This window comes from Ambystoma mexicanum, chromosome 6p (genome assembly GCF_040938575.1).
Source record: "Ambystoma mexicanum isolate Mex_15411 chromosome 6p, UKY_AmexF1_1, whole genome shotgun sequence".
NCBI classification, from domain to species: Eukaryota; Metazoa; Chordata; class Amphibia; order Caudata; family Ambystomatidae; genus Ambystoma; species Ambystoma mexicanum.
In genome coordinates, this window is record NC_090935.1 from 359,954,933 (window position 1) to 359,967,608 (window position 12,676).

Here is a 12,676-nt window from a genome sequence, read left to right on the forward strand (position 1 = left end):
TAGGGACAGGGGGAGTCAGATGAGGACCACCCAAAATAAAAATTTAATGCATTTTGCTGACTGAATTCTTTTGGTAAAATGTTTGAAAAAAACTCCTGTCGGCGAAAGAGCAGCCATTTTACTTTATCACATCTAGCTTGTTTTCTCAAGGAGAGACTTGAAAGGGAACCTGTTCTCTTTTGGTTGGTTCTCAGCTAAAAGACTTGCTATTGGACTTTCTTTGTATGTTTACCAGAGAGTTGAAGGCAGAGTTTAAGGATTACAACTCATAAGGACACTTAACTCGTACCTTGTGGATTGGTATGGTTTCCAACCTGTCTGCTAGCCCTTGACGCTTTGCTCGAGGTCCCTAGTGCTGCCATTCCACGCATTTCTTTTTTTCTGTAGTGGTGGCAGTTTCCTTTTTAATGTTGCATTTCTCTAATGCCTATGATGAAGTGTTGTGGTTAACTTGATTACTTTCTCCATTTCTTTTTATATTTCTAGTGATAGTGTAATGCTGACATCGGAGTGTTTTCCAGACTTTCACCAACTCCTTTTTCTCAGTAACCTGTCGCTGAGCCGATGTTATCAGATTTCTCCTGCCACTTTGCTGTGAGTCTTTCATTTTGGTTCCCCTTGATTAGATTTTTTTTTTCTCCAGACATTCAGAATTTGCAGAAGAATCGGATGTCTTCCACTTAACAATGTGTGTTTGTTTGCTGCAAACTGTTTTTGACTTAAAATGCATGCATATAACAATTTTCATGACACTTTTGTAAAGATGACGCTGAGTACTCCATATATTGAGATATTAATATTTAGGAATTACGCCTGCTGCCCTTCTTTCATCAATAATCCAAAAAAAGCGGTGCCCCTCCTTTTTGGTATTTTATTTATTATTTTTTTTAAATAAATGAACCAAGGCATTGAATGAAAGGCAGCATGGCTTGAAGGTAGTTTACGATATAAGATAGCTACCAGAGAAGCGCCTTTCGCCTTTGGGAGGAAATGGCGTTTTAAGACGTTTTTATTCAAGTAATGGAATGCCAGGGGTAAAACCTGCCCTTGCTCATTTGAGGTGCTTTTTGCTGGTAACTGTTAACTGTTAGATTGTTTTACTAAAGTCCACCTGTGGTAGGACTATAGAAGACTCACACTTAAGAGTACAGGGCTCCAACTCTTAGGTTTGGCCTGAACTACCCAAAAGGTTTGTTAGCTATGGTTGGGCAGCCCGGCTAAGTCTAGGAGGGAGAAAGGCTGTAGTGAAGTACAAAGACCTTTTGAGCACACTTATGGTCAAGGAAATACTTACACACTATAGTTATATAAAAAATATGCTTATTTATTATATATACTAAGGCAGTGTTAAATTCAAGGCAATTCTGGTAAGCAAAACTAGTACACTCAGATATATACAGTAGATATTTGCTATTACAATACTCTGTTCCTCCACATACGTTTGGTGGGGCAATCTCACAAAAGAAAAGCATAGGTAGGATAGAAAGTATCCCCCTATCCTGGTAACAGTAGGTTATCACAGGATTATAAAAGAAAACCAAAGGGGGCAGCTCAAAGAGCTTCCAGCAACACTGCATAGAAGGTGTTGAGTCATGCAGTAGTAAAATACAGATGCCTCAAAAAGATGGAGGAAAGCAGACTCCCATCAAAGATGACAAAAAAAATTCACAGAGCTACAGAAGAGTGAGTAAGGAAAAAGGTTCCCACTTACTGAGGAGAGTCAGATTAAACACCCAAATGTCCAGCAAAGGTGCTGGTAGACTCACTAAGTGGCAGGGGTGGACTGGGAACTAAAAGAGGCCCTGGAAATAATTACTGGGGACCAAAAGAGGCCCTGTAAAGTGGCCCCATATGACACATTTTCAGCAAGTCCAATGCTTTTCCTAAGAGAACATTTGGAAATACCACACAAAAGAGGCCCAAATTGCAGAGGCCCACCAGGAAATCTCTGAGTTCCTTATAGGCCAGTCCACCCCTGCTAAGTGGGGAAAATTACACACAAGATGAAAATACTACCTGAAAGTAACCACTACGTTTTCCTACACTAAGCACCTTTCAGACCTTACCCCAGTGGTATAAGGCATGGTTCAGAAACTATGGTAAATATATGCACATGAGTTTGCTCGTAATGTTTTGTATTCTTATGTCCCCCTCTGCTCCGCCATACTTATGGGTCATCCTCTGGAATGGGCCTGAAGGATTTAGCATAGTGATATTTAGAGAAATAAATACATTGTGACATACTCGCGTGCATAGCGGCCATTCCCCTACTCACTGCACTTAATTTGTTTATTGCGTATATGCTGGATTTAAATGCTTTCCTGTCTACGGCCTCTGCATTGCTGCAACAGACCAGCATATTCTTTGCTTGGTGTCGTGGCAGAACCTGCTTTTTGTATACAGTTCAGACTCTTCTGAAGAGATTGATAGGCTGAAACACGTTTCCAATCTTCTAAATGAGGGAATTTGCAGACTAGGGCACTCTGAATGAGGGTCATGTTCCCTACGTGTTCCCAGATCGGTATGAGAGTTCATAGCTCTATCCTGAGCCTTGTGGTTTTCCACTCCGAGCACGAATCAGAGGCCTGCTTGAGGGGCCTCTAGTAGTTTGAAGCGGCCTGCTGCCAGATTCATAACCCAGGCTTGTGTTAGGGGAGTTTTAAAGTCCATGTATGGTTGTACTTTATAAAACTATCCCCTTTGTATACAGACCCCAACATCTAGTGTAAGTCTACTACTCAAGGTTCTGGTAGTATGGTAGAGCAGCCATGCATATTTTAGGAGGGGAGATGGGATTTGTAGGCAAGTACAAATAACTCATTATATACATAGGCCCAAAGAAACACACACTTTTTTAGTTATAGTAAAATAGTAATTTATTTTATATACACAAGGTTAAAGTTAAAGCTCAGGTAAGTACTATTTCAAACTAAGCAACACAATACAAAACCAATGCAATGTAAAGCATAAGTTGGGACTTGTACAGGTAATGTACACAGTTCAAGGCAAGTAAAATCACTTGTTACAGCAACTCAGAAAATGTTCTGTTGTAGGAATTAAAAGGTTAAGCAACACAAACAATAGCATGTGAGTACTTTAAGAGGCTTATTTTACTTTTCAGAAGCCTTAAGGCTTTAGTGATGGACTAATATCTACATATGTGTTCTTCAAAGTCAGACTGGAGGTAAAACAGATAAGGCATAGTAAAGCAGAAAAGGCAAAGTTCCAGAGCATTCTTCAATTGGAAGTAAGTACATGGTTTTTGATGGTCAAAAAAAGTTTTCAGGGACCTTGGCAAAGGCTCCCTATGGGTGCACAAGTGTTAGGCCAACGGTATGGGTGAACACCGGAATCAGCACTCCAGCAAGAAGGAGCGACTGCGTGACTCCAGGTATGTACTATCACGAGTACCACAGTACATGGGGAGTGATGAAGTTGCAGCTGGATGCCCACACTATGCAGCAGCAGTGGACCCGGTCTCCTGTTCCTTGGTCTTGGTGACGAAAGGGGGGGACTCTGGAAGGGATGTTGCAGCAGCAGTTTCGAGAAGGGACTTGCAGCAAAGGATTCTTCATCCTCCGTTGGTCTGCAGTTTTGGCACCTTTTTAAGGACACCAAGAGTGAATGTTTACCACCCGGTTAATCTACCACGATTCTTCGGTCCTGCACTCTGCTGAGGTACTTGCCCCCCAAGATTTACCTTGAACTAACTTGTATTTATAATAAACCTTTATTTAGTGGTTGTCGGGTATACTACAGGTTCTTTGTACCTTCCTACAGCCCTCTCTCTCTCTCTCCTTAGATACACCTGGCTGCTCTGTACAAGCTACCATATACTCAGGTGGGACAGCCTTATACTAAGAGTGGGGTTGTACTGTCTCAGTTGTATGGTTTTGTTAAGCCCTTCAGAAACATTGTCCTAACACTGCTGAACCTCCAGAGACCAGATCCCCTCGTCAAAGTCCCCTCACCAGAGTGCAGGACCGAAGAATCTGTTAGGCAAGATTTGGAGCAGTACTCTTTGGGTACACTACAACAACCTTGACCTCCTGGCAATAGGAACCCAACCTTTGTTATAAGTCTGTACTACACAGGTTGGTAGCGTGATTGAGCAACCAGGCTTATCTCAAGAGGGGTCGATGTGAGCTGCAGGGGAGTTACAAAGTGATTCACAATGACCAGTATACAAAAACTCTTACACACAAGGTTTCTTGATTAAACAATTATTAATTTATTTAACAGTCCATTTGCGTAAGCCTTCTTCGGAAGGGGCAATATAATAGTAACACAAATACACACTCTTAATATTTCTAAATCAGTAAGTACCCTTTTGGGATGGCACATAGACGCTTCTTACACCCACAGGTGACTTAAATAGCTAGGACATTGTGGACAATAATATATCACTGTTGCATTTAGAACCAGGCTTAAGAGCATGTCAAAGAAAAAGGTCATTGGAACAAAACAAGAGATCTCACAAATATTCTGAAGCAGGTAAGTACGTTTGAAACCCCCAATGCAGTAAGTTGACCACTTCCTGTAAGGAAGACCAAACACTAAGTCAGAAGGAAGAAGAGTCATTCAGGGAGCCAGACCAAAGTCAATTGGACAAAAGTCTAGGTGAGCTGAATCACTTCTTAGAGGTAGGTAAAAGTACTGCTCAATGTTTTATAAGTCTTTGTAGAAAAGAAGAAATCAAAGTAGGGCCACAAGCTGTTTAGTCTTGTGAGCTAAAGAAGCTGTTAGCAACTTCACAGAAGCAACCACAACAAGTGTCAACTGAGAACAAGCGAGGCTACACAAAAGTTAAGTTCTCTTAGACTGTACAGTACCTTTTGGTTAGAAGAAAACGGTTCCACCCAGCTTCTGTTCCTGTGCAGCTCTGCAGATCCTGTGTTCCTGGGCCTCGGTCGAGGGGACAAGGGGGAGGGCGTCTGGAGGACTCCTGCACTGCAATGGGGCGATCGGTGTCAGAAAAGGACCGACTTCTATTCAGTGGCACTTTGCGGTTTCAGTTCTTAGCGTCTCGGCAAATAGCACCACCGCGGTTCTTGGTTGTCGAGATGGGTTTTCCTTGCATCTGGGGTCCAGCACTCTGAGGTGGCTCAGGCTCTGTCAGTCCTGCTTCTTGGGAGCCCGGAGGATCTTCCTGGAGCTCCTGGCCAACTTGAAAGCAACGCACACAATCTGGTGTTCTTCTCCCTGTCTCTTCGGTTCCAGCAGCAGTGGAAATACAACCAGCTTCGAGAGGATGCCCAGACGGGCTTACTTTGGAGTTGATTGGTCCCACCAACTCAAGGGGAAAAGTCATCCTTGCAGGGCTTCTCTAGTCTAGTCGAGGCGAATTAGGAGCTTCAGCACAGCAGCAGGGATTCACCGGGCAAACCAACGGTCCAGGAGTTGCAGCAGGCGTCTCTTCCAAGTTCTTCTTCTGATTCCTTTGTCCAGTGGTCGACTCTGCCTTCCAAGCCAAAAAGCCTCGCCATTTATGCAGGTTTCTCCCATTCATTCCATCCTGGCTGTCAGTCACCCAGCAGGGTGGCTGTCCTTGCCGGACAGCCAACCGGCCAATCGCCTAAGAGTGCATTCCTGTCTCCTAGGAGAGTAAGCACAGGGAGTTTCGGGCACCTCCCTCACTTCCTGCCCCTTCCAGACGCCCTGGAGCAAGAGGCGGGCTTCCCTCGTGAATCCCGCCAAAGGCAAAATGAACAAAGGGAGCAAACCTTGTTTGGCGAGCAAAGTATGTCTCAAGAAGGACCTTTCCACAAAGAAATGACAAAAAAAGACCACCAGGGCCATGTTGATTAAAATGGCACCCTTGGGTGCTTTACTGCAGCTGCGAACGCAGCATGCGGTAAAAGCACACCACGGTAGTTACAAGTAAACCACTGCCACCAGCCATTCATAGAGGAAATGGTAAAATAAAACTGGTACATGAGAAACTAGACCTAGGGGATACTAGGTAACCCCTCCAGCACCCTATTGTAACATGGTGTGTGCTGGGTCTAGAAAGTTACAAATGTAAGTAGTCAATTTCACTTCACTGCTCTTGGAAACAGTAGTTTATCCAAGAGAAGGTATTTAAACCTTGGGGAAATCTGAAAGACTTCCCTGTGTCACTGCACTGAAGGTGCTGTGTGACACCAAGTAAAGAATGATGCCTATGAATGAGTTTGTCAGACTCCATACTTACAAAGAAACAGAGTTCAAATCACATTAAAATACATGAGAGAGTGGTGGTGGGGGGGTGTCTCGCTCGCTCCAGGTTAAAAATTAAAAGTCCTAAAATCCAGCAAAGTTGCTGGGGGTCTCTAAGGTGAAGAGGAATTGGCACATTTCTGAGAATTCTCCCTAACAATCGAGACTGATTAACCTGGTGGTAAAAGTTCACTCTTGGTGTCCCTAAAATGGTGCCAAAACTGCAGGACGACGTTAGAGCACCAAGAATCCTTTGCTGTGAGTCCTTTCTCTCGACTGCTGCTGCAACATCCCTTCCAGAGTCCCTCCTTTCTTCACCACGCGCAAGGAACAGGAGATGGTCCACCGCTGATGCACCATGAAAGAATCCATCTGCATCTTCTTCGCAACTCACTTCACTCTTAATAGGTTGGCCTCCCAAAATCAAACCCCAGGGTTGCTTTTGGAAATGTATTTTACGAGACATGCTGTTCTGATTTACCGGTTTTGGTCCGCAAAGAGTTTCATCCATCTGTAGTCTAGTTCTTTACAGTCTCCCATGAGTGGAGGGAAGCAGATTGGACTTAGAACTAGGACAAGTTGCCCACCCTAGTCACTACTCCCATCATTCGTTCCCATTCTTCCTCGTGCCCCTCCTGCCTTCTCTGCTAACAAGCGGTTTGTCTTCACTGGTGATGGTCACATGCATGTTCTCCACCCGCACAGCTGATATCCTTCATCGGGTTTCTTATGGGAAGCGTTCTCTCTGTGCATGCCCCCCTCGATTGTGATTTCAACATAAATTCTGCTGAAACCTACTCTGGTCCTGTCTCTTCCATGGCCTAGGAGTATGGAGGATAGGGAGCTATGGACTAGGAGTACAGTAATGGCAGCGTGAGCCGCTTTTATCATCCTGTCTATGTAAAGGAAAGCTCAGACTGCAAGAATCGGGCCTGCCTTGACCCATTTTTGCTGATTAAACCAAATGTTATGTTGTGGGAAATATTTCGATTTTCTACAGCTATAGTTTGAATATTCCATTTGTCCTATACTTCAGCAGGTTCCTATTAGATTTAATAATCGCACTCCATGGAGGAATCTGGCGCTTGCTTCGAAGTTCTAATCCACGAAAGAGTAGATGGACCGTAGCAACCTGCCTTTTGGTTTGCAGTCTTTCTTTTTATAATTTTAAGAGTCCAGGTTGGAAACAAAGCCCTTTTTTGTTTCCGACTTATCTTTCCTCTTACATCGATTTGTTTTATGGTTTAATAGAAAAAATAGAAAATCAGGTTGGGGCAATGCCTGTAGAATACTAATACTGTTTTGAGTAAAACTTTGATCGTTTGCTGCCCATACTTGACTTCTCTTTTTACTCTGTGTGAAGTATCACCTGAAACTATTTGCCTTAATCCCTTATTTCTTTTCTTTAGTGAACTTGGAAAACTTCCCATGTTAAAAAGCCTTGGTGTCTTTGGAATTGTGACCGACAGTTCGCTCCAACTCCTCAAGGAAACACTTGCTCACCTAAGCATAAACTGCTCCCATTTTACAACGATTGCAAGACCAACTGTAGGCAACAAAAAGAACCGTGACATTTGGGGTGTGAAATGCAGGTTAACTTTTCGACAGAATGATGGCTTGTGAAGCAACATTGGCAATCATGGCGTTGTATTGGCTGCATCTATTCTGACGGATGAACTTTGGTGCTCCTTATTTGGGACAGATCTGAAGATTGGCGTTGATTGAGATTCTTCTGTTACATTTGTGTCTTTTCGAAACTGCATTAATTCATAAATGTTACTGGGGCACAATTAACCAATTTTTATATCCATTTCCTTTGGTTTTTGAACTCTACAATCATGTAGTAGCAGCCTTCAATGTGCTTCATTTTGAGAAAGTGCTGCAATGAATAGACCCAGTATTCCTTTTATAGTCTCATTGTACACTTTTCTACGTGGTAAAGCAAAACTGCTTACAATTAGTTCTAAAATAAACTTGGATAACGGAGAAATAGATTTAACAGGTTTGTATCACTTCAGGCCCACAGAGTCAAAACCTGGTGCCTTCTAAAGAAGTTTGTGCTTTCTGCTTCAATCGTTTTGAAGGGAAATTATGCAAGGTCCAATCCAAGATATAATGAACCATCTAAGCATGTCTTTGTTAGCCTTAACATAAAGCTAAAAATGTCCATGGCATTGTCACATTTTCGTTTGCAATGTCTCAGAGCAAGTTACAGTGTATACACAGATGAAATGTACAGCTGGTGAGCAATGGGGTGGGGGGCGGGGTGCGGGGTTGAAAAAGGAGCACTTGTTGACTTGGAAAGAGTTGGTTTATGTAACAAAACCGAAAGATGTAAGTGACAAAAATGATCGATCTGGCGTAGTGTACCGCATCATAGCAGGATAAATTCTAATGGCACGTGGACCATATGGAATGGTAATCTTTGGGACAAAGAACTGCAGTATGAGGCCATCCTGTGATTGGGTTAGTCTAGGAATGGGCTGAATGTAATGCTCTGTAAGATTGGTGATATAACAGAACGGTTTGTATATCAGTCTTAATATTCCACGTAGATTTAAGGTAAAGTTCCAGGACCGCCTGTGGGAAATAGTGATGAATGCTTTCTTGCTGTGAAGATTTGTGGTGATGGGATAACGTTGGTGATCTCTGTGGAGCTGTGGTGGAAACAGGTTTTGTTTGGATTGCGCACATTATATGTGCTCTTATTCTGCAAATAGTCTGTGAAGAAGGTATCCGTATGAAAGGTCGAAAAAACAAATGGTAGACTTGTTCGATTTTGAGCGTGTACCGAAATTACATACTGCCAAAAATGTCGAACAATTCTACAATACCGGACCATTAAAGCGATCAAGGGAAGTGGGAGTGTCCCCCGCATCCTTGTTCACTATAATGGCGTCAGAGTGTGGGGAGGGTTGCAGAGGTGTCCTGCACTCCCCAAAGAATAAACTTTTTTTTAAAAACTGACCCTGTGGTGATGGTTCCCATCAAGGGACCTGGCGTTGCAGGGAGCCAGTGGCACACACCAAGGTGTGCCGCCAACAGGCAAGTAAGGGGTTGGGGGCATGGGGTGAGGTTGCCAACAAGGTCCGCAGGAGAACAAATCTAAAGTAATTTTCTTTAAAATAACGTTCGTTATTTTTTTTTTCCTTCCGCTGACATTTCGAATTCGACCTTTTCATGGACAACCTGTGGAGGAAGACACCGAGATTCCATGCAATGGCCACAAGGTTCACTAAATAGGGCTCTATTAATAATGGCATGTTCTGCTTTGCCAGTCTGTACAAACGTAACTCTCATATTCAAGTGAGACCTAACGTTTGCGTTTCCCATTAAGAAATGCTGCCTTTCCCTGACCAGTTGACATCCACCTCAAACACAGCTTCCCAGTACCAAAGTATTGCTCCTTTATATTTTATGTTCGCTGTTGATGAACGAATCTGCATTTTATTTTAAGAAAAATATAATGTGCCCCAAACTGGGTTTAAATTGGTATCAAGTTTGATCACATTTTTATATCCATTTTCATGGTTTACTTTTTACATGTTTCTAAAAACAGACTATCGTAGTCTATGAAATATATCAACTTGAATGTCACCAAAAAATCATTTATTTTACTTCTATGCTTTTTACAAGACTGCTGCAACTTAACATGTTTTGTGTACCAATGGGGTCCTTTATTGAATGTATTTGATGCTCTAAGGCTTAATTGGTTAAATGTAGGTTTTTTGTTCCGAGCTGAACCAAAGCCACATCTAACACATTTGCATAGCCTTGCAAAGGAATTATTTTATCCAACAGCCTGTATCAAGTCAAGATCAGTTAAAGGCCTCCGAAGTTGCATCGAAAGTCGCACAAGAAAAAAATCATCCCAAGTGGAAGGCAAAGACAAAGTTTCAAGAGAGCAAGCTTGTGGTTCCCAGATGGGTTTTTTCTTTGTGTTGATAAGATGTTGATGGCTCAATACGTGCATTGTAAGCCAAGAGCCCTGTTGACAGAAATATAGATATATATTCAGCTGCTCTATAGCACAATGTAAAGAAGTGAATGGCACATCTTGTTAAAAACATAACATTTAAAAAAAGACTGGAAGGTTTTCTTCACGGTGCATGAATTGTTTGAGGGGGCCAAGAATGTTGTAAATCCTCCTTCTGGTCACCAGGCCCAAGGGCCAACATATCACTACTTTTTAACCAAAACAAAAAGCGAGAGGTGGAGCACCCACTTGCCTTTTGCCCATAGATGGAAAACCTCCACATTTCACTTGCGCTATCGATTTTTCAAGCATGGGGGATTTTGTAACATTGCACCTTTTTAATATTTCATAGTATCTGCACAGTTTCTAACTATACAAATGGCTATGGGGCTGTCTAATTTTCCGATTGCTGTTGAACAGTTAAGGTATGTATGTACTGCATGTAAGTTGGATAGTGGTTTGTTTTCATCTTGGTAATGGGCGATATTTTGAAACCCGTAGAAGTAGGCATGTGGGTTGGAGCTTCATTTTAATGTATGTCTTTTATATACATGTCCCCTCTGTATGTAGTGCTACTGATTTCAGTATTTTGCACAATAAAATGCAAAGTGTAGCCTGCAGTTCCATTTCATTGATTTAGGTGTGCATGGGTTATTAAAACTATTAAACCTGCAAGATTCATTTGGCCTCACACAAGTGGGAAACGAGTTCTAGCAGAGTAAATCGTGAGTTTAACCTTTTGGATGTCCTTCTGATATCCGTGTGAAACGTCTATACAGAACTAGGTTGGTTTTGCAACAGTGTGGTCGTTTTAACAGTAAGGGTAAAAAATGTCAAATGGAGAATTCTGTGCCTTTAGTGACTTTTTAGCGGGGCTGCTAAGCAATGTACTTTTCTGTTTGTTTGAAACAAATAATGGTTTTCCAAAGGTTGTATGCCATACACTGAATTTAACTTGTACTTTTTTGCCGTTGGGTAGTTGGAGGATATTTTCTGTGAAGCATTGGGCCTTTGGTTTAGGAACTGAGGGTTTGCTTTACCAAGATATTATGCAATCAGTGGTACAAAGAATATTACTGCCATGTTTTAGAAACGTTCTTGGTAATGTCCAGCAAGTCCCTTTTTGCATTGTTGGTCTTTATGGTTTAATTATAGGATTTTCAACCCTTTTCAATTATGTTAAAACTTGATTTCACCTGGAATTTGGATGACGTGAAGATTATCGGTCACTTAACAGACTGCAGGATCAACACGAAAACAGTAGATCTAGCCACACCTGTTCTACTAGTATTATTGTTTCAGTGCTATAACTGCATTTTTTTCAGTTTAATTCTCTGAAATTGCAGACTCTGAAACAAACTGCTTTTACGAAATCGTACAACTTTACTCTAAAAACGATCAAGATTAAAGGACACCCTACTAGACTGGTTGATTTTTCAAATATTCTCTATTTTTCTCCAAGTTCACTTGCTAACAGCCCGGTTTGCTAGACGTAGCCACCTTTCTATCCAACACTGCTACAGAATATATTCATGAGGGCTTTAAAATTCTACAACCAGTACTACTGTACGGAGACCCAGTATGGGGGTAGTACCATAGCGTTTGGTTGTAAACCGGTTATATTTTTCTTAATGGACTTATAAGATTACATTGGAATGAATGTCCATGCCTGTAGTTGGTGCATGTTATCCTTGCTAATGAATTTGTGGTATTGGGAGGGGGTGCAATTGAGAATTCTAATAGTTAAACCAGATGCATGGTGGTCTGCAGAACAACCTGCTATGAAATCCAGGTAAATGCAATGACCAACCCATTGCTGACAGGAGAAACCAAGGATAAGTGGTTTGTCAACAATATTTGGGACTTGTCAAAGTCCCTGCTTGGTAGTGTCAGTAACCAATATCTAGTGAATGTGAGGCGTACACAGTGACTGAGAACCTGTATAGTGTGACTTCTGGTAGTTTGTAAGTCTACAGCCAATGCCTCACCCCAATCTCCATGGATCATCCAACGCTGATGTTACCAAGGTGTGTGTGTGTTTGTGTGTGTATATGTATATATATATATATATATATATATATATATATAGTGAAAAACGTTTATGAACTTGTAAAAATGTTCTTGATGTAGGCATTTAAGATGTAATTTGATTCTGTAAATTCCATTAAAATGTTTTCATATGAATTTCGCTTTGAACTGTATATTTTGGGCATAGTATGTAAATATGAATGTAACTGGCAGCTATTTTCCTCAGCTCCAGAGCTTTTACTGTCCTATATTAAAAGTAGTAATAATATTTTGTCATCTCTTTAAAAGCATGGCAGGAACTGTTATGAAAATGTGTTTTCCCCTTTTTTGGCTAAAGCAAATGCTCCCACAGTCCCTTGCCCTTGTGCAGCCACCTCTTTTGTATTCCCCTCTTATTTCTCCAGCATTGGATCTTTCATAGATTCACATGCTGTAAATATTCCCCATGGTCAGGCTGGGAATCCTTTGTTACTT

General features: G+C 41.7%; 1 protein-coding gene across 5 annotated transcripts in view; it reads left to right on the forward strand.

The window, feature by feature from the left end:
* SKP2 (S-phase kinase associated protein 2) overlaps positions 1-10,787 on the forward strand; it is an 85,477-nt gene extending 74,690 nt beyond the window's left edge. For all 5 annotated transcript variants that reach the window (XM_069627132.1, XM_069627130.1, XM_069627131.1 and 2 more), the window contains exons 9-10: positions 487-594; positions 7,608-10,787. In XM_069627132.1, coding sequence (XP_069483233.1) covers positions 487-594; positions 7,608-7,821 — 322 coding nt within the window. In that variant the 3' untranslated portion in view covers positions 7,822-10,787. The remainder of the gene's footprint in view (positions 1-486; positions 595-7,607) is intronic.
* The last annotated feature ends 1,889 nt before the right edge of the window (positions 10,788-12,676 follow it).